This window comes from Mycteria americana, chromosome 9 (genome assembly GCF_035582795.1).
Source record: "Mycteria americana isolate JAX WOST 10 ecotype Jacksonville Zoo and Gardens chromosome 9, USCA_MyAme_1.0, whole genome shotgun sequence".
Lineage (NCBI taxonomy): Eukaryota > Metazoa > Chordata > Aves > Ciconiiformes > Ciconiidae > Mycteria > Mycteria americana.
In genome coordinates, this window is record NC_134373.1 from 8,871,669 (window position 1) to 8,891,398 (window position 19,730).

At 39.5% G+C, this 19,730-nt stretch overlaps 1 protein-coding gene across 1 annotated transcript; it reads right to left on the reverse strand.

Moving 5' to 3' along the window:
• Positions 1 to 2,005: 2,005 nt before the first annotated feature.
• On the reverse strand, positions 2,006 to 18,659 carry SLC40A1 (solute carrier family 40 member 1). Its single transcript, XM_075511513.1, has 8 exons — positions 18,379 to 18,659; positions 18,022 to 18,089; positions 13,332 to 13,491; positions 12,338 to 12,453; positions 11,878 to 12,004; positions 8,402 to 8,644; positions 5,849 to 6,514; positions 2,006 to 4,691 (listed from the first exon to the last, which is right to left on the reverse strand). Exons 1-8 carry the CDS (start codon positions 18,419 to 18,421, stop codon positions 4,372 to 4,374), a joined length of 1,743 nt encoding a protein of 580 aa, XP_075367628.1. The 5' UTR covers positions 18,422 to 18,659; the 3' UTR covers positions 2,006 to 4,371.
• Positions 18,660 to 19,730: the final 1,071 nt, after the last annotated feature.

The window sequence follows — 19,730 nt, forward strand, 5'->3', positions numbered from 1 at the left end:
TTTCCTTTATCAAGATTAAATTTGCAATCCCCGTATCATCAGTGCTCAGTTTAAGAAAACTCTTTTGAAAATAAAAGCAATTAAATATTCCAGAGAAAAATAATAAAATATGTAATATGCAATATACATTGCCTTCCACAGGCAGGGTTGGTATCTCAACTACCTAGTAAGCAAAGCAGTGCAACAAGCAAGTAAAGAGTGGTAGGCATCTTCAATCATTCTACCTTTGGTTGCTGAGCACTGAATTCCACAGGGTCTTAGAAAACTCAAAACTTTCCAAAATGTGAACACCTGAGTAAAGGAAAACAGTGAAACCATCAAATGGTAAATTGTGAAGGGCCTTCTTCAGTCAAAAGAGTGTTCTTTATCCATTAAGTATACTACACAATACCATTCACAATTCTTTTTCTTTGTACCTACAGGGGTGGATCAGTGTAACTACATTTTCAAGTCAGTATTCTAACGCTTTTCTAAGTTTGTAAGTAGCAGTGAAGGAGGTAAACATTCCTAAAAATGAAAATTGGTAATCTGAATTTAACACTGAGATTTTGGTAGCTCCTATTAAAGAGGCACATCACTTACCCTAATGCTACCAATTCTGATACATGCAACAAAGCCTGTAGTTTTAACTCACCACATTCTAATTCCCACATGGGAATAACTAATTATTACTACTACTAACTCTAATTCCCATAGGGGAATAACTTGGTAATAACATAACTTGGGACAACCCATAAAGGTATCTCTCTAGGAAAACCTCTAGTTCAAAGAGGAATCAGTTCAGGGAAATCCTAGTGAATAAGCACAGCATCCTTCCAAAGATCGATTCATCAAGCAGCATATCTTAAATACATGTAACAAGAAGCAGTCCTGTATAAAATACTCAGTTGAAGTACTTTTCAGGACTACAACCAGAATATTAAAAAAGTATTGCATTTATTTGCGACCACTTGTGCCTAGTGTTCTCACCTACACATTGCTGCTACAGAAGGCCGTCATCTCAAATTCAATATGGGAAAGAGATGACTGGGAAAGTAAAATCATTTGCTTTCTGTGGCTCAGCAAGCCAATATGCAAAACTGCTGTATCACCAGTGCTGGTCCTGGGCTGAGGTTGTAAGACCACAACTTCAGCTACTGTGTCGTAAGTTACCACTGTGGATGGTAAATAAAAATCAGTTCACTAAAGACAGAGCTATAGGGTCATGGAAAGGCTTTTACTACACTTGTTGTTTGCGTCCTCCTCAACGCTATTTGTTTGTGTTTCATGGCAGTTTCCACCCCATCACTACGGAAAGCCTTCATCTACAGGCCATGTTAAATGTAGCATACAGAGATGCGCACAAACCAAATAATACAGGACAAATGAATTTTTATGCAAATTTATTCATTAGCTTTAACAATAGTAATACATAAATCAATACTATGTCCAGCATAAAGTTGTATAATAAAATATGCTATTCTGGTAAGATTGATTTCTAGTGCGTACATTTTAAGGGCAGTTTTCATCCAAATTGGACACATTTAAAAATAATAAATAAATACAAGGCCAAAAATGCTTACTTAATGAAAGTCCTGCTAAGTAAGACTGCAGGCTCCACATTGCTTCAAAGCACTAATAAGTACAGGTGTCTGCGTACATCTTAGACTTATACACACATGGGTTGTGCTCAAGCAGCGTACATTTTTTGACATCTGACTCAGATCAATACATACTAGATTTCCAATTTAGACCTCCTTATTCCTCTTAAAGCTAGCATCCACCTTCCTTCTTTCTCTTTTAGGATTCTCTTGCCTTCCAGCTCTGTATCTGCACATATGAACCCTAGCAACATTATGTGTACAAAATACAAAGGTCCAGCCCCCTCCCAATACTACTTTTTTGGCTTGAAATCCAGACTGCACTATCTAGTGGAACTATTTATGAAACAAATTGCTACTCAACTCAAATAAGACTACATTGCTCGGGGGTGGGGGTGGGGGGTGGGGGTAGGGGGGGTGGAAGACATTAGGAACATGGCATGCTCCCAGCTCCATTTGTTACGTTTTTGGAGCTCTAGACTTCAGGAGTACATCCTCTCCGGGATGTCTGGTGCATAGCGCTACAGCATTAAGCTTTAGGCACACTGGGTTCTGTAGGCTATAGACAGCCCACAAGAAGCTGCATTTTCACCTTTGTTTCCCTGATGGCCACTGAGTTCAATATATACAGTGGCATTCAGATGTTATCAAAGTGCAGTATAGAGGCATTCACTAACATTTGGGCTACCTTTATTTATATTCAGCAATATTAAAATCTGGTCCCAATTTAGATTAGATACACAAGAGAAAACATATTTGGCAAATCAGAGGTATTTTATTTACTAGTGTACTTATCACATGCTGTATAGGCTATCCTTTGGGCATAATTATTCTACAAACCTAGATAAGCTTGTTTTATTGTCTTCTGACTTAAATTCTGCTGATGGCAAAATTCCCTTTTCCTTAAGCATAACTCAGGATTGAGTCACAAATTTTAAAACTACCGTAATTTACATATTTTACTTTATTATATCAAAACAAAACCCAAAAGCTTGGTCAAAGTATAAACACTTATAAACCTAGTGAAAACATCCCTGAGAAACTTTCAATAACATAGCAGTAATGATTAGTTTTGGTCCATTAGAGGAGAAAAATTGTTAGATCCAGTTATTGAATACTGAGGGCCACAAGTACATTGGTTGTACGTTGGATTCCCATTCCTCTCACTCCTCTTACAAAATATTGTATCTGAGACAAAAGCCACTAGAGGTTTTTTTTACATTCTATTTAGTTTGATATACAATATAATTGTTACAAATTTTAAGATGAATGGCCTAGATTCAGCCCTGGTGTAACGCCTGTAATGTCAATGGAGTTCACACACTTACATTCCAGGGTTGAAGTCTGGCAACATAGATGACTGTGTGAAGGACAGTACCTAAAATAAAAAAATCTTAAAAGTTATAGAGGATACTTTTCACAAGTTGCTGACGTACGTTTTTGCATACTACTTATTTTGCAAACAAACATTTTACAAAGATTTACGTTTGTAAGTCACACTGTCATGCCACAGGAAAACTCAGAACACTACCAGGTTCAACTCTACTGAGAAAGCAAAGTGCATAGAGTAGTTTCAACAAAAGTGCCCATATGGTTAATGACTATGGAAGTACTGTGTTAGTACACATGCAGGGTAAAAAAAAAAAAAAACAAAAAACGCAAGAACTTCTGGAAAATCAGAGGGATATATCATTCTTCATTGCTCTGAAGTTGCTTTAGAGGGCCACACAGTCCAACGTCTCATTGTTTTAGCGGTGTTTTAGAACAAATTAAGTCAAAATTCACATACACGTGAAACAGATTAACACAAGTAATCCACTTTTTGACTTCTTTTGCCTGGAATAGTAATAATTTTCCAATACATCAGGCTTTAATAAGATTTCTGAAAACAATAGCATTTGAAAATAAACTAAAGCTGCTTGTACTCTGAGGCAAAAACTAAGTTAGCCCTAGACTTTATCTTCCTGTACCAGTACTCCTGACCTTAGCACTTTCTGCTACATCAAACCTGAGCAGACCCGTCATTTGCAATTAAAAAGCCATGCTTTATAATGTTACATTAATAGCTTCTGCTAAAATGAGACTATGTTTTACTTTATGAAGTGCAATAAAAGTGTAATACAATATCTTGTACCTAGCACTCCTCTAATTTGTAAGGAAACATGCAAAAAAAATAAAGGTGTTTCTGTAAAGTTAAACCAAAACAGATAAATACTAAAAAGGTATTTTGGGAAAACATTGGAACTCAGGAATCCACTTCAGGAATCCAAGAAGGATTGTTTATATCAATTTCAGAAGAGAGGGGAGCAGAACCGTTCATGGTAAGGGAAAAACAGAGAAAAACCCCACAAAACCAAATACTGCACATCAAGTTATCCTGAAGTAACTAAAAAAAACCCCTCACTTTGCTCAATGAGCACAAGAATTGTTCAGAATTCATGAACAAATCGAGTATGTATAACCACTGAACTGATCAACAGTATCACTGTGGAGGTCAGCGACAGAAATCCAGCATTATTTTTGCGATCAAATACTAGATGTATGACTTGTGGGGATCCTTTGAAACACCAGCTGTCAAGATCCAACTAGGCTGTCCTCTGCCAAACATGAAACATTTTTACAGGATCACTGTAAGATGAATTTTAGCTCTCTTGGGACAGCTTCCTCAAACAGCTGTCCCAGCTAAGTTATGTTTTCAACTCTAGAGAAACACCTTAGGGTTACAAAAGGCAGTATATATGTGTTTAACCATGGTATTTGTGTAGCAAGTTAGTAAGAGACGTGGATCCTTTCAGACAGTAGATGTATTACCAGGTGGTGAACTGTCAGAGACTGCTTTGGGATCAGGAGTGCAACAAACAAAAAGTTGTTTTCCCAAGCTTTTTTGGGCAAATCTGAAGTACATTATGTGGCCCATTGCAACAAAAGACACAGAAATAAGCACCAATAAGCCAAAAGCTTCAGGGTTTGGGGCCAAGATGACCATGATGAAGTGCAGCAAATCAAGAAGATAATTCATGGAGTTTTGGACACCATTTATGATGCCTCTTTCAGATTCTACCACGTTTTCTTGGAGCAACTGTGTGACAGTCAAATCAAAGGACCAAAGGCCTATGGAGAGAAAGAACACAGTTATCCATACAACTGGGCTTCTCATGGTAAGCTTTCATTACTGGCACAATTCAATTCACACTTGCGAACACTCACTTCTACCAAAAATGCGCAGGACAAGCTAGCCTCTTGTGAGACTAGAATGGATTTCACACTGACAGTCATGAGCAATTTACTTTCCCTTTACTAATATTTCCTAAAACAATATATATAGCTTGACACATTAACTTGCCTGTCACATCTTGCTTCAACATGTCTATCAAGTTAACAGCGTTTTGCTCATCTGTTCGTTACTTAAATAGCTGGTTTGCAGGTATTTACAGTGTATTCACGCTAGCGACAATTGCCAAGTTTTGCATAAGAGGTTTGCAAAAAAACCAAACATGTTTTAAACTATGCAGAACACGCAGTAATTTACAACGGTCTCAGTTGACACTCGCTTCTATACTGGTTTAGTCCATTAATAATTCAGTTTTAAAAGTTTATCTTGCAAACAAACTTAATACATGTGAATCAAGTATTTTCTTCCTCCAAAATTCAGCAAAAGCTGCAGAAATTAAGAGTACAAAAATTCTACAGATGAGAATTACTGTTCATGACATTTATGTATTTAACTGCCTCTTCTGTTGACAGATACTAATACTACACTAACCAGCAGTTCCTCAAAAAATTAAGCTGTCATCCAAATTAAAGTTTCTGTTCAAAACTCCTTTGCTGGTCACAAGTTTAAAGGTTAGACAATTTATTTAATGAATGGATTAATTTAGTAAACTGCTAAGTTTGAAGGTTTTCATAGCAGATGTGTTTAGTTCTGTTTCCTATTAACAAATGGTTTTATTTGGTTGTGAAGGAAGATTATTTAGAGATGAGCATTCCAAAAAACAAGTTGTATTCATCTCCAAATGTGGTAACTCTTCTCTTATTAGTGATATATGATATGCAAGAAACTAGCACTGCAGTCTCTGCACTGGCAATACTATTGCAAGATCATGTCATTTTTATGTGAAGTGTAATGAATTAGCCTTAGAAATGTGATATAACACTTCAACTGTAGCCTACAATTCTAAACTCAAATTTGTATTTAGTTGACAGGCACTGTAATTTCTAGAGTTAAAAGCAGTCAACAGATCAGATTTTAATAGAGACATAATACTTACCAACTCTAGCAGCAATGACTCCTGCAAACAGGAGACTAACAGAGATTAAAGGCACAGGCTCAGGACTCATCTCTGGGTCGCTGTTAGCAGGAGTAGTAGACCCGTTTAACAAGTTGGGCATTCCAGTTGCAAAAACCATTTCAGGCTTATCTTCTGGAGATGCTATAGTAGGTAATGGTTCACTTTCAAACAGCCTGGCACTGATGTCAGCAAATGGGGAAACAGTCAAATCCAGAGGACTTCCAGGCATGAACACAGAGATGGCACACAAGACCAGACAAGCAAATTGAGCAACTCCAGAAATAAGGCCTGTGCGAACCAGGCCACATTTGCGACGAAGCCAAGTGAAAGCTACTGTTCCCATGATTCCAGTGACTGCTGAGGCACCCATCAGGAGGCTTAGCACAGAGCCACTCAAACCCTGAGTGTATGCATAGCCTGTAGTAATACAATCAAAGCCCAGAACAGTCATATACAGAAATGCAAGACCCATGCCTGCAAGAAACACTGGCTGGTTGTAGTATGCAACCCATCCATCACGAAACGTGATGAAAGGTTCAGCAATCCGGGCAGCGCAGCTGACTTCCTTCTCCTGTTGGGGCTCAAAGCCAGTTTCATCCTTCTCAACAATTAACTGCACTCCTTCAGCAGGTTTCATGTCACTCTCTGTAAACAGAAATGTAACTGTTAGATACACTCCTGCCTGGAAAGCCCAGAGTGTAAACTGCAAGACAATTGCTTGCAGGTAGTAAGTTCACTGCTGCAGAAGTGCATCAGTTAAATTCTGTAACCAACCTTCCTCTGATTACTTAAATGTTTTAAAGTGTCCTTAAATCCCACCTGGGTAGTAAGATCAAGTAAAGTTTATCCCTATCAATTTAAACTCCTGCTTATTTAGCTATACTGTGGTAGGAGAAAGGATATCCTGCTTATTTTCAGTAGACTTGTGACTGAATGCTCCATTTCCATAAAGAAATTATCTGCTTAATGAACGCCAATGTTAGTTGGCATTTTAACATAGCTTTGTATGTTTAAATGCACTAACCACAGAAAGTAGGGAATACTTAAACATCTGTCAATATCTCATGTCATGGTAGAAGAACCAAGGCAGAGATGCTTGCTGAAGCCTACCAAAGCCAAAAGCTTTCAAAACTTGACTTAAAATGTTAGACCATGCTTTTCTACAATTCCATTTTCACTCTAATATAGGAGAAAGGCACTTCCACTGGTCACAAACAAAAATCAAAAAACCCACAGCTAATTTAGATTAGTAACGTGGATAGAAACTATACAAATGTTTGGATGCCTAAGCAGTATTTTTACACTGTCAAGTTTGAAACAAACCCCACATACAGCAAGTAAGACACGAAGTATTTCTGCAGCTTTTAAAAATGCAAGTCTTCTACTGAAATCAGAATACTGCAATAGCAAAGATTAAGAGATGTTTCCTACATATTGACATTTGCGAAATGCTTCATTCTTCATGAGCATTCAAGAGCCAGTTCCAAGGCTAAAAAGCCTTCTACACTCTTTATCATGCTCCGCTATCCTAGGCTGCCATCAGCCTAGTCCAACAGTTTACTGGGCCGGTTACTACCACAACGGATCTGCTGGCTGGGAAGAAGTTATGTCTCTCCAGCACTTTTAACCGCAGCCTCCTATCTCACTATACAGTGAGCAAAGAACAGATTGCTAGCTAGCTTTTAAAGAAAAAAACCAGGAATTCTTCATAGTCTTTCTTTAAAAAACGTACAATATGTTGTAGCTGGGAGCCCATAACTTGAGCTTTCAGGAGTACTCACATACTGCTATCTTAAAAATGGGAAAATGCTTAAGTTTCGTATTCCAGCATCTGACATTTCAAATACTTCATAACAAAGAGTCTGCTTCTGAAATAATTTTAATTTCTGATATTAAGACTAAATAATGTAATCTAAAGTAATGTTAATATCAATTTTAAGGTTGCTTATAGTCATAGCCATCTACACTGCAAATCCCAGTTGTTCAGCTTGGCCAAGGAAGCAGAGAAGAAGGTCAAAGTAGATTTTTTTTTTTCCCCCTCTACCATTTCCTGCAGCATGCAGAACTCATGCCAGACTAGAAATATTACCACCTATTCTACAACCTCCTGAAAGCCTGTTAGTACTATGCGTAAGTAGACATGAGTTAGCAAGAAAGAGTCCTACACAGGCTGTTTTGCTTGTAGACAGTACAGAGCGAAGGGCTTTGTCAGCTTATTAGCTATGGCATAGATGGATAGGAGCATTCCTCGCAATAGGCCCTAAATAACAGGGCAGACTTACTCTAAAGGATTAATTAAGAGGAGAGAATTCATTCTTCGGCTGCATTTTAGGGGATTCCTCAAATAGCTGCACAAAGTATTGTTACTTAGAGTCTCTGGTATCTATACCCAAAGCGTGAAACCTTCAAGCTACAAGTGGAAAGCTATATAGCCTAAAAGCAGTGTCTGTGGATGACAAAAGCCAACACTTCAGTTTGACTGATACAGTGAATATACTGTGGATTTGAACAGTTATTTTGTGTTTTCAGTACCTTTCTTTACATTCAGCTGTTTCAGTTCCGATTCTTCAACTTTTGCAGACTTGAGAGCCAGAGTAGGGGTTTTCTGATAAACCTTCCAGAGCAGCAGATATTCCACACACATGGACATCAGGTTCCAGCCAGAAATGAATCCACAGCCAATCATCGGGGAGCCAAATGTCATTATCTGACCAACTGCCATTGGGGCCAAGATATTGGTCAACTGATCAATTCTTCTTATTGTGGCATTCATATCTGTCAGAAATTATTTGATGATATGAAGTAATTGCTGAACACTTACAGTGAAACACTCACTACCATAACTGGGGATTGGACATGTATACACATCAAGCTAAGAAGTCTTGCTCCAACTGTAAGTGGTTCCAGCAGGAGCAGGAGTTAGACTGCTAACCAGAGGCACCTTCAGAGTGTTCCCACATTTAAGTTTACTGGGACCAACCAAGGTGTTTGTAAGCCAAATTCCTACTCCTGCCAGTTGTGCCTGCATGAGGTCTTTCAGGTTTTGCATGCCAGGTTTACAGTGGAAGTGTACTCCTGCAGGTAGAACTGTTAGTCATGACATCAGATTACCCTTACATCCTAGTGACATTATGGACTCCTAAGCCTATCTCTGTAACATTCAAACCCAGCATGCACAACTCCAGACATTAAGAGGACTCTCATACAGTGGAATTCTTTCCTGTAAAGGTAATTTTAGCAACTACTATCTCCCAATACTGGACCCTGTATTTCTTAATCTCCTCCATGTACTTCTAATAACTGGTGACCACAGTACCCACCATGATAGCAGCAGACCTTTGAAACAGCTTTAAATTTCCTTATTGAGTCACACTGGTTGATGGCAGTTGTAGGCACTCTCAGAACTTAATGAGCAAAGTCCTCACTCCTTTCTGTTCCACACGTTGATGTTAATAGTCAAAACAAGCAGCCCACTCTTAGCATGACTGCATCTTCCATTTGCTGGTAGGGGATGTCTCACCCTCCTCAATCTTACCAGCTTTAGCATCATTGCACCCTCTGAGCTCCTGTAAGTTTCCAATTAATGGCGCCTGTTCCACCCCTAAAAGTTGCTAGACACTCAATGGTTTTGCACATCAGGGCTTCAAGGTGCTTAGAAGTACTCCTCAAACCCATTTTAGAGTCCTATTATGAAATTAGAGCTTTTGAAGGGCAAGTGAAACTGTATGCAGTATGAAGCTGCTTTTCTGAACCTGCAGAGAATTACTCCTTGCCCTTCAAAGAAATGTTTAGGTTATTCCACTTAATATTGACTTTGAATTCTAACTGTTTGACTGATAGGTTAACTAAGATGAGCAAGTTAGATACTTGCATGATATTTGGCTTTAAAAATTCCAAGAACTAAGCTTTTTTTTTTTTTTTAATCTGTTTGAGGAAGGCTAATATTTCCACTCAGGAAAGGTACAAAGTAAGAGTGAATGGAAAAATTAATCAAGGACAATGAAGAAGGGGAAGCCAAGGCAATTTTTTATTTCCCTGTTCCACTAACTTACTTAACTAAGGCTCCTCTTTAAGGAAAGGTAACAGTGCAGAGATGGACAACAGTATTTGCTGCAAAGTCAATGCTGACGTTTAATTTTTTAAGTTAAGAAATTTCAACAGTCTCCAAATTACATGATGCTTAAACATGTAACAACCCTGTTAAGCCTGGAAGAAATCCTTTAGGTAGATCTGTTGAACTAAGGTGCTTAGTTCAGTGGGTTTTTTTCTTTTTAAATTAAGTTGCATGAGAATTGAGAGTAAACTCTTGCCTGATTTTTCAGTACCGAATATAAGTGGTCATATAATTCTGTCTGAGATCATGAAGCAGCACAGAGGCAGGACTGCCTCCCACGCAGCAGTTCTCTGCAGGCGTGGTCTGTACCTTATCTCATGTGTAGTAAGCAGTACAGGAATTGGGGAGATGACTTGCTGAATAAGATCTGACACAAGAAGAAAGGTTAATGAGACCCATTAGAACTTTAAGGTTTGTACAGATAGATGATATTTTTCTACTTGTGATTCACACACATAAAGAAAGTTAACCTGTACTGCTGCTTTACAAAAGGCATAACCTAGAAAGGCACTGCAAGGTCAAAATAAAAGACTATGGTAGAAAATTTGTACACTGGGAAATGAAAGCAAGACACTTCAAATGCATCTAATTAAGACATAGCCTCTCCTGGATGAGACTGAGAAATAAGATTCCTTCATTGGAGATAAACATCAAGAATACATCCGCAACATAGGATTCACATCCCTAAAAGGACTCTGGCATGTAAACTGAACTTTATGGGCAATTTCGACAGCTTCATACAAAATTAGAGTCCAGACGCTGAAACGCTGTCTAGGCCTGGAGGTATCTAAACTCCCCAAGTGTCAGACTTAAAACTTTAGTCCCAGAGTCACTTTAGTGAGCTATAAATGTCTTGGCAATGTTAAGCTGCTCTGTGCCTTGTTTGTACTTCAGTATCAGTTCCTCTATCTGGGAAGGCTTAAGTCCCCTTATAGGGTTGATTCAGAGCCCACATAGCCAGCCCAAGTTCATTGCAAAAAATGCTGCTTCCCATGCTGTCTGTTACAATCAGAGCAGCAGCATAGCCAAAGATCAATCATACATCCCTTGGTGTGAATAGCCTTGCGGCTAGGAGTACCCCCCAGCAAAGGAGAGTCAGATTCAATGCATCCTTGGGGAGGATCCCAAACAATCTCACATCCAAGTAGTGTCATGACCACCAAGCTGCAGCAGAATTTGAGTGGGAACTCATTCTCTCTCCTAATAACGCCATGCCACTGTGCAAGAAAGGGGAAAAAAACCGGAAAAATATTTACTAGGCAAAAAAGCAGATTAAGTCTGTAGTCCAATACCAAAGGTATCAGATGTCAAAGAAATACAGAGCTTTCAGTTCCAACTGAGGAAAAGGGTTCACAGCTCTGAGTTAGACGTAATGCTAGAGAAGTGCAAGATTTCAAATGTATCTGCATGCACAGCATTTCCTGATCCACCTACTTCACTGTTCTGGACTTCATTCTCATGTACCTCTTTCTTTGATCCCTATGTGAGAAGCCCAGTTATGCAACAGTTTTCTGTTTCATTCCAGGGACCTAAAAATAAAGGATTGCAACACTTGGCTGGAAGTTAAATAGCTTTTCTATTAAACACTGGTTATTTAAGAGTGTGGTGTATGTTTATTTGTTCAGCAAGAATAAAGTTTTCCTGACAAAGCTGCAGTAGGATTAAAAGGAGGACAAAACAAATTTAGGGATGCCTAACTGAACTGTAATCACAACAGTAATTTCCAATCTCAGTAAGTGTAGTCCAGAGCAGGGAAGAGGAAAATAAAGGCTGCCCTTTTTACCCACTGTTTTCTCATAGTATCTGAACTCAAAGATGCACTGACCTCTGTAAAACTCTAGTCAAGCTTGGAAAGTAAGACATTTAAGGTATTAAAAAAGGCAACATATTTCACCTGCCAGTTTGCTTCTGTCTTCCCCTGCAACCACAACAATCCAGTCCCTCTGAATTGTGATCGCTGTGGCAGTGCTGGCCAAATTGGCAATATTTGCTATTGTGATAACCAGGATATAGCACATCGTCTAGAGAAATGGGGGGGAAAAGTTACAAGGTGAGAAAATTGATAAAGGGAGATCTCCACTCCTACCCTGTACAACCAGGAAAGACACTTTTACATTTGAATCCATACATTTTTAGTGTTATTCTTCAGACAAAACAAGACCAAGTCTACTTTACAATTCCTGACAGAAAACAATCACCTCTGTTTACCCAACTAGCTCAAAGTTTCATTTGCCAGTTTTAGCTCACAGGAATGTCTCAACAGACTAGAGAGAAAAATAAAAATTCATCTGTCTCCCATGCTCCCCAAAGTTTCTTTGTAAGTTAATTCCTTATTAACAAGTTCAAGCACTCACAAGAAGCCATCCATGGTATAAGGTCAAAAGCTGTGTCTTAAACAAGAAGACAATCATCAGGATAATACCACACAGGATGACAGATGCATTCTGTACAACCAAGGATGTCTGGGCCACTGTTTTAAATCAAAACAGAGAGCAACAGTTACGAACATAAGAATGAGCTAACTATAAGCTTAAGGAAGTTATATTAAGGAACATGCACAGATTCTTTAAATATTTTTATTTTACTATTCTCCCCCTAAAATATAAGTGGTAAAACTATACTTCGTATTAGATTGTGAATCTTCCAGTGTCTAAGAAAAACAAATTAATGTCTGATGTAACTTCGTAGCTCTTAACAATTCATAGCTCTTAACAATTTACAGCCCAAGTAGGTATTTTCTCAATGAAAAACCAAACTGTACCTGTTTAAATGCTGACACTATTTTTAAAAGGTTAAAAACAAGACTTAGCTTGCATCTCTAAAATTCATCTTCAGCATACCATGGAACAGATGCTATTTTGTAAACTCTTGGAAAGTAAAAATGTGTATGAAGAACCTGACACCATGTTATTTATAAAACAATCTAAAGCATACGTATTTAAAATATGTATAATGCAAATGCAGTGTGTGTTTACACTTAAGTGGAAGATGTTTGTATCCAGACAGAAGACAACAAATAACGCAAGTGTATGTTAGTATTAGACTGTAAAGAACTTGGTCTGTAGTCCTTAAAATTATGTGCTTTTTACCTTTTGCATTTCTGCGCATCTCTACATATCGTACAGGTTTAGCCCAAGTATTGGCCACATTGTGACATAAAACTGTTTTCCTCCTGTCTTGGACACTATCTTTGTATAATCATTACCACTCTGAAACACTATCCTTCTTAAAAAAAATCTGAGCAAGCCCTGTTCTCATATTTGACTTGAGGAGTTAACTCTAACAGCTTTATCTTTTTACATTAATTTGATCCATCCTTAAGTAAATAACCTGCTCTAGGCATCTAACCTTTGAGCCTGGAGTTCTTGTCCACCCAGTCTCCAATAATGGCTCCCAGGAGAAGAACTGATCCCGCCACAACCAGTCCATAGACTGCAGTCAGGAGTAAGCTGTTTCCATACAGTTCAACCAGGAATACAGACACAGCAAAATGCCACATACGATCCCCCTTTAGGAGTAACAAAAGAGTACATACACAACATTACTGTTATTACTATTTGCACTTCGCAAGCATACAAGTTGACTATTTTACTAATGCCCTGACAAAAGTCTGTATTAAAATAAAGGTTTGTTACACATGAAAGGGGGTGGGGGTGGGGGTGCGTGGGGGTTGTTTGGTTTTTTTGGTGTTTCATTGGTTTGGGTGGTTTTTTATTTTGGGGTTGTTGTTTTGGTGGGTTTTTTGGTTTTGTTTTTTTTTTTTTTTGAGGGGTTGGTTTTGATGACTACATCCTGTCACCATTGATTTTATCCCAGTATCACCAAGATAATCTGTCCTAATCAAGTGCAACATTACAGCTTGTAATACCACATCAAAAGTCCCAGATATTTCCTATTATAATATTACAGGACAAAGTCTGTCACCAGCCACATTCAACAAGCCTCAGAAAGCTTACAATAGATTCTCCAGCACAGATCAAATACTAGCAACAGATTTATTGATTACCGATACTATTTAAATAACTTTTCAAGATGACAGTTTGCTCTTAGATGATCAAAGCTTAAATGCTGCTGTAGAACACAAGAGGCAGTCAAGTCATAGCAAGTCATAATACAATTTGGGTAAATGGGTAAATCACCAAAGCGTTGTCCTAAATATTAACTGAAGTTTCTTAAGTCAATGGGGTTAAGCTCTTTTTAATAGTGTTAAGCATTAGCATATTACTAAGAGGTAGAATCATAGCTATTTTAATCTATTATAAACACATTGCTAGTTCAACCTATTTAACCGATTGCTAGTTTAACCTAGCGCTTAGAAGACAAAACTTTCACATTCTAATACCACTTACTACAGGTTAAAAAAAAAGAGCCCAAAATGTTAAACACGTCCAAGTGAAGTAATTTTCATACTATTCAAAACATTTTTAGGTTTGCTACCAAACAGACCTGTGGCTTGCTAATGAATACATCGAGGTTTTTATGTTGTCACATGATAGGAGTCATATCTCACTTTATTTTTAAACATATTACAAGAAGGGCACTACAGAAAATGCTTTACGTAATCAATAACAAAGCCGATGAACAGAAATCATTCATACTATTGTACAGTATACAGTTTGTTCAGTAAGGTTCCCTAACACCAGTCTTTTATAAACCAAACAGGAAACTGTTTTATTCTGCTGCCTTATCTTAAATAAGCAATTGCTATGTGATACAGCAAATAGTACAAATTTCTAAGGACCTCAAGTATTCTAAAGGGCTGGGGGGGTGTAACATAAAAGCACTTTTAAAAAGCAAAGTCTCCCAAATCTAGCATGTCATTTAACACAGCAATTAAGTGATACATAAAAAGCATGCTATTTGGAGGGTCAAAATAACTGCAGTTTGATTAAAGATTTCAATATAGCATAGACACACAAAAAGAATTTGCCTTTTAATGTTATTGAAGTTTTCTGAAGGATGTTTCTTCAAACATTGTAATGTGTAAACATCCATATTTGTTTCCCTAACCATAGGCAGAAAAATAATTACATACCAGTCACATGGGAACAAAGTTTTACCTGTTCAAGGAAAAACTCTGGGTATTTGGTATGTTTTCGAACTAAAACCAATGAAAAATGCAAATATAAGCATGAACAGCTTAGACATGCCTTCTTGTATATAATAAACCAATTTTCACTCTCCAGAGATACCTAAAGTCTTCTGTAAAATGTTCCACTTTTTATTCCATAGTTAGTAGAAGTATATAGAAAGTATTCCAGCAATAAAAACACAGGGATATAATTTCCCAAGTCTAGCATTCACTTAAACTTAATATGACTTGAGGTACCTCTTTACTGAATTTCACTTAAAATACATGCAGGTGGATTAACTAAGTTTTGATTAGCCTGGGTAACTGATCATTAAGCTAGAAAAATAAGCCAAAAGAGTACTTTCACATTAGAATTTCATAATAGAAGTTTGGAGTTTTTTGTCTTTATGCAGAGATGTTTCAGTAATTGAATTCTGACAAGATGAAAAAGGAATTTTTTTTTTAAAAAATGTACGTACATGAAAGTCAGTGGCAGCCACTACAGTCAGAGTGAAAAACCTGATCTCACTTGAAACTCACAGGAAGATTCCTTTGACTCCAGTGAGATCATGATTTTGCTATACAATTCATCTAAGGAGCCTGTGAACTCTGTTCAACCTTATCCAGAGTAGTTTGATCAGGCCAATCCACACAGGTAATTTTTGTGGTAACTAAAGCTGTTCCAACCGGGAAGCATGAGTTTCTTTCAAGAATTAAAAACCATAAAGAGCAAGCAAAGATAAATTAACATCACAGAACAACAATATTAGCAAATTACAGAGGTTTGAAGCAGGTATGTAATTTCAAGCTAAGATGTACTGAAATTTGAACAGTAAATATTGCCTTCAGAAATGGGCAAATCCTTGATCATATATACTTAATCTCACTTTAAAATGTCTCAAACTGCATGTATTTCAACTCTTAAATAAATAACTACAGCTGTTTAGCCTCACCATCCTTTAAAGATGGTTCTTGCTCTTCTGTCAGTATAATTATCCTTATAATCATCTCAGCCTGAATGCATACAATCCCATCTCAGAACTGAAGCCCACAAGTTAAGCAGTAGCCAGGCTACTACCTACTGACAGGACTCCTGAGGTCTGAGGGGCACAGATAAGGCTGGGAAGTTGCAACTGACCTCCTGGCAAGCATTAGGCCTTGCACCAACGAGGTGAACCCAGTTCATTCTGTTCTTTCTTTACTGCCGAGTGACAGACAGCAATGAATTAAAAACATAAAGGCAAGAGCATAAGGTCTGAGACTCCAGTTCAGCAGTCCAGCCTGTTAAGATCACTGAGGCCAAGCACACATTCAAATGCTTTACTGAACAAGAGCCTAAGACATAGTCTAGACTTTGTTCAAATCTGAACATTTGTGGAGATTTGACACGTTTAATCATTTACAGCTTCTCTCTGTATTTGGGAATGCTTAGTAACACAGAAACCAAATTAGCTCTCTCAGTTACAGCAAAACCACATTTCTATCGGGTTTTGTATTGTGGACATAGCCATTTTAGAACAAAGATGATAAATTACTTTGAGTTCTGAAGACTAAAGTGCTTGTTTATTGTTCCTGTTAGCAAAAACATTCAGACTAGAGGAACACTAAAGCTCAGGAGGTACAACAGGTGCAGTCCTGCACCCAGTTCTGTTAAAATAAGCTATATTTCTGTTGTTTCAGCAAGTTTGGTTGCATTTTTTTTTGAGTCAAGATTTCCAGCACAAAAGAAAACACACTGGAACAAGGAGTAAACTATTAATATTGAGAAACACCTGTATAGACATCTTGCAGTCTAATGTTTGTTACAGTGTGCAAAATTGTTTTCAAACTCTGCTTTGTCACCTTTACTCATGTACTCTGAGAGCAGTCCCACTGCCAAGCTTGGAAGCACTCATCAGGGAGAGTAAGCAGGGCTGGCCAAATTGCCAGTTAGGCACTTTGTGGGCATTACTGACAAGAACTGTTGCAGGTAACAACCCTGACGTCTGAAAAGCAGTGAGCCAAACAGAAACATCACCACCCAGCTCCTTGAATAATATTAATAATTGCTAAAATATTGCACTTGTTTAAACAAGCATTTGATACCACTCCAAGCCTTCTTCCACTAACAGACATCAGTATGACCTTTCAGGTTAGTGAAAGCGAGGAGCTGCCAGAGTTATGCATGCAATGTTGTAACTGTATATCAGCCATTTGTTCAATGCTATACAAAGCACACATTAAACCAGTCCACATCCAGAACTAAAGACAAACCAGGGAATATTAGGGAGGAAACTTTCCACTTCTTTGTGAATCAAGCCACTGAATGGAGACTTAAGATTGTATTGCAAGATACATATATTCTTAATTTTATTATATGTGATAGAACCAGATAGTCTATTTTTAGTGCATATTTTAAGATTTTTTTAATATCTTTCAAGTGATTAGAAACTAGTGTAGTAAGTTACTTTAGTACAGAAGGAAAGCATTTCAGAAGGCAAACATCTTGACAGAAAAAGAGACATCTCCTGACACTCTCAACAGGTTTGCTAATGAGTGACAGTAATGGGTCCATTGTGAACACTGAGTATTTCTCATTAGTAAGTGTAGTAAGTATACAAGCCCTTCAAATACACGTTGCAATGGACTTTCATTCTGCCATGGACTATGCTTCACTTCTTTAACTCAGAACTTACTCTATGAGGAGTCTCACTGGTTCTGCAGTTACTTAAAAGCATAAAGAGGTACAGAACCAGGCCCTCAGGAAATTGAGTACTGCACTACTCTGTGCTAATGAAAACTGAATCTACTGCAACATACCATGTCAAGACTGTGAAGACTTTTAATGGCAAGGTGTTGTAACAAGACCTCAGTCTTTGCGGTGGTGTCCTATTTCATGAAGGTTTTTTGGAGAGTACCAGTAACACTCGCTTAAGTCATCGCTAGATTAATAAAATCCTACTTCTACCAGGCCAGTACATTACTTACCCAAGTGGACAGCGCATGTCCAAGATAAAGAAGAAACTTTGCAGAGGTGAAATAGGCAACCACAGATCCTAAATGAGAAACGAGAAACAAACGCTAAAGGAGCTTCAGGCACATCCACCGCATTTCGGTACACACCGGCTACTGCTGGCTGCCGTGGAGGAGCCCACCACCGCTTTCAGAGCGCAGCCGCCACCGGGACACGCCGCGCTCCGGGGCGGCGGCTACCGCGCCGAGCCCACCACCCGCGGGCAGCGCCGCGCAGCGGCCCCGGCGGGGCCTCTCGCCCCCCGCCCCGCTCGCCCGCGCCCGGCCACCGAGCGACAGGCGGCCCGGCCGCCCCCGCCGCCGCGCACTGACCGCAGCGCCGCCGCTCGCCCGCCGGCTCCGCTCCCCGCGCCATGCCGGCCCGCTCAGCCGCTGCCAGAGCCCGATGCCGAGAGGAGGCGGGGGGACGCGCGGCTTCGCTCCGTGTTGCCTTCCCCGACTTAGCTAGCACTGTAGCTGAAGTCGGAAAGCCTTAGCCTTATGCGCCGCGGGCGGGCGGGGACGCTCCGCCGCCGATGGGCCGAGCGCCGTGCGACGCCCGGCTCGGTCTGCGGAGCCGCAGCAGCCGTAAGCTCGGAGGCTTCGGGCTCGGCGCTGCGCCGCGCACCGCCCTTTGTACGCGGCTGCGGGCACCGCCCCCGCCCGGCCCGCCCCGGGGGCGGCCCCCGGCCCGGCAGCGCCCGCGCCCGGGACAGCCGGGAGCAGCGCCCCGCTGGGCACAGCGGCCGCGCAGTCCCCGGGCCCGCGGGGACGGCAGGGGCGGGGAAGGGGAAGGGCCGCCCGGCGGCTCCCTCGGCTCCCTGCAATCCTGTACTGGACCCCCAGCCACCCCGAGACCCGCTTAAAAAGCGTTACAGCGTGCCTGCTGGAGCGTGGGCCGTCAGTGCTCTTCCTTTGGTTTGGCTCTTTTTTGTTGCCTTTTTATTTTCTGACCTTTGAAAAGTGTGGAATTCGTGGATATTCAAATACATCAAGAAGCTGCGGTTGTATGATAAGCACCAAATACCACAAGACTGTGGCTGAAATACCTGCAAATGGCAGTGCTCCCAATTCATAGCTTTCAAAAAAACAAAACAAGGTACCAAAATTTAAGCTACCGAACTGAAATAACCTTCTGTTCTAATGAAGGTGGGGCAGAATTCACTCCTTCAATGCTGGCTCAGGCTGGCTGCTTCAGATCAAGTATCCCAGTTCCTACCGTAAATACTTTTTTTTGCACCGTGTGACCTATTTTTGGTATTGACCACCAGCAAAACCCACATTTTTATAGAACTTAAGAGTCTAAATGTACACTAGGCTAGTTTTTTCAGAATACCATGAAAATAATTAAAAAGTACCTGTCTTTGTGCTTCAGAAAGCATAATGATTGCTCTTGGTTGCCAGGCTGAAATAATTTTTCATTGTGTAATACTGCAAAGTTCCCTCCTATATGTGTAAAATTGCTTTTGGGTTGGTTTTTTTTTTTCCCCCCAAGTATATAGGCCATCCCAGAAGCAAATGCCTGACGTAACAGACCAATAATCTGTTCTGGTTTTGCCACTCCTGTGATCTTGTTCAAAGTATTTCTTGTATTAATTAGATGACTTTCTATGCATGAATCACAGTTTATCCTTTGCATAAAGGGAACTATACCTTGGGAAAAGTAATACAGAAATAAAAATTCA

What these genes read in the sequence shown, in the direction of transcription:
- SLC40A1 (XM_075511513.1), bottom strand. Translation starts at nt 18,421, where the DNA reads ATGGCGCGGGGAGCGGAGCCGGCGGGCGAGCGGCGGCGCTGCG. An exon ending in GGGCGAGCGGCGGCGCTGCG is followed by an intron (nt 18,090 to 18,378) that starts GTCAGTGCGCGG and finishes TTTCTCATTTAG; the next exon opens with GATCTGTGGTTGCCTATTTC. An exon ending in CAAGAACTCCAGGCTCAAAG is followed by an intron (nt 12,454 to 13,331) that starts GTTAGATGCCTA and finishes GATTTAAAACAG; the next exon opens with TGGCCCAGACATCCTTGGTT.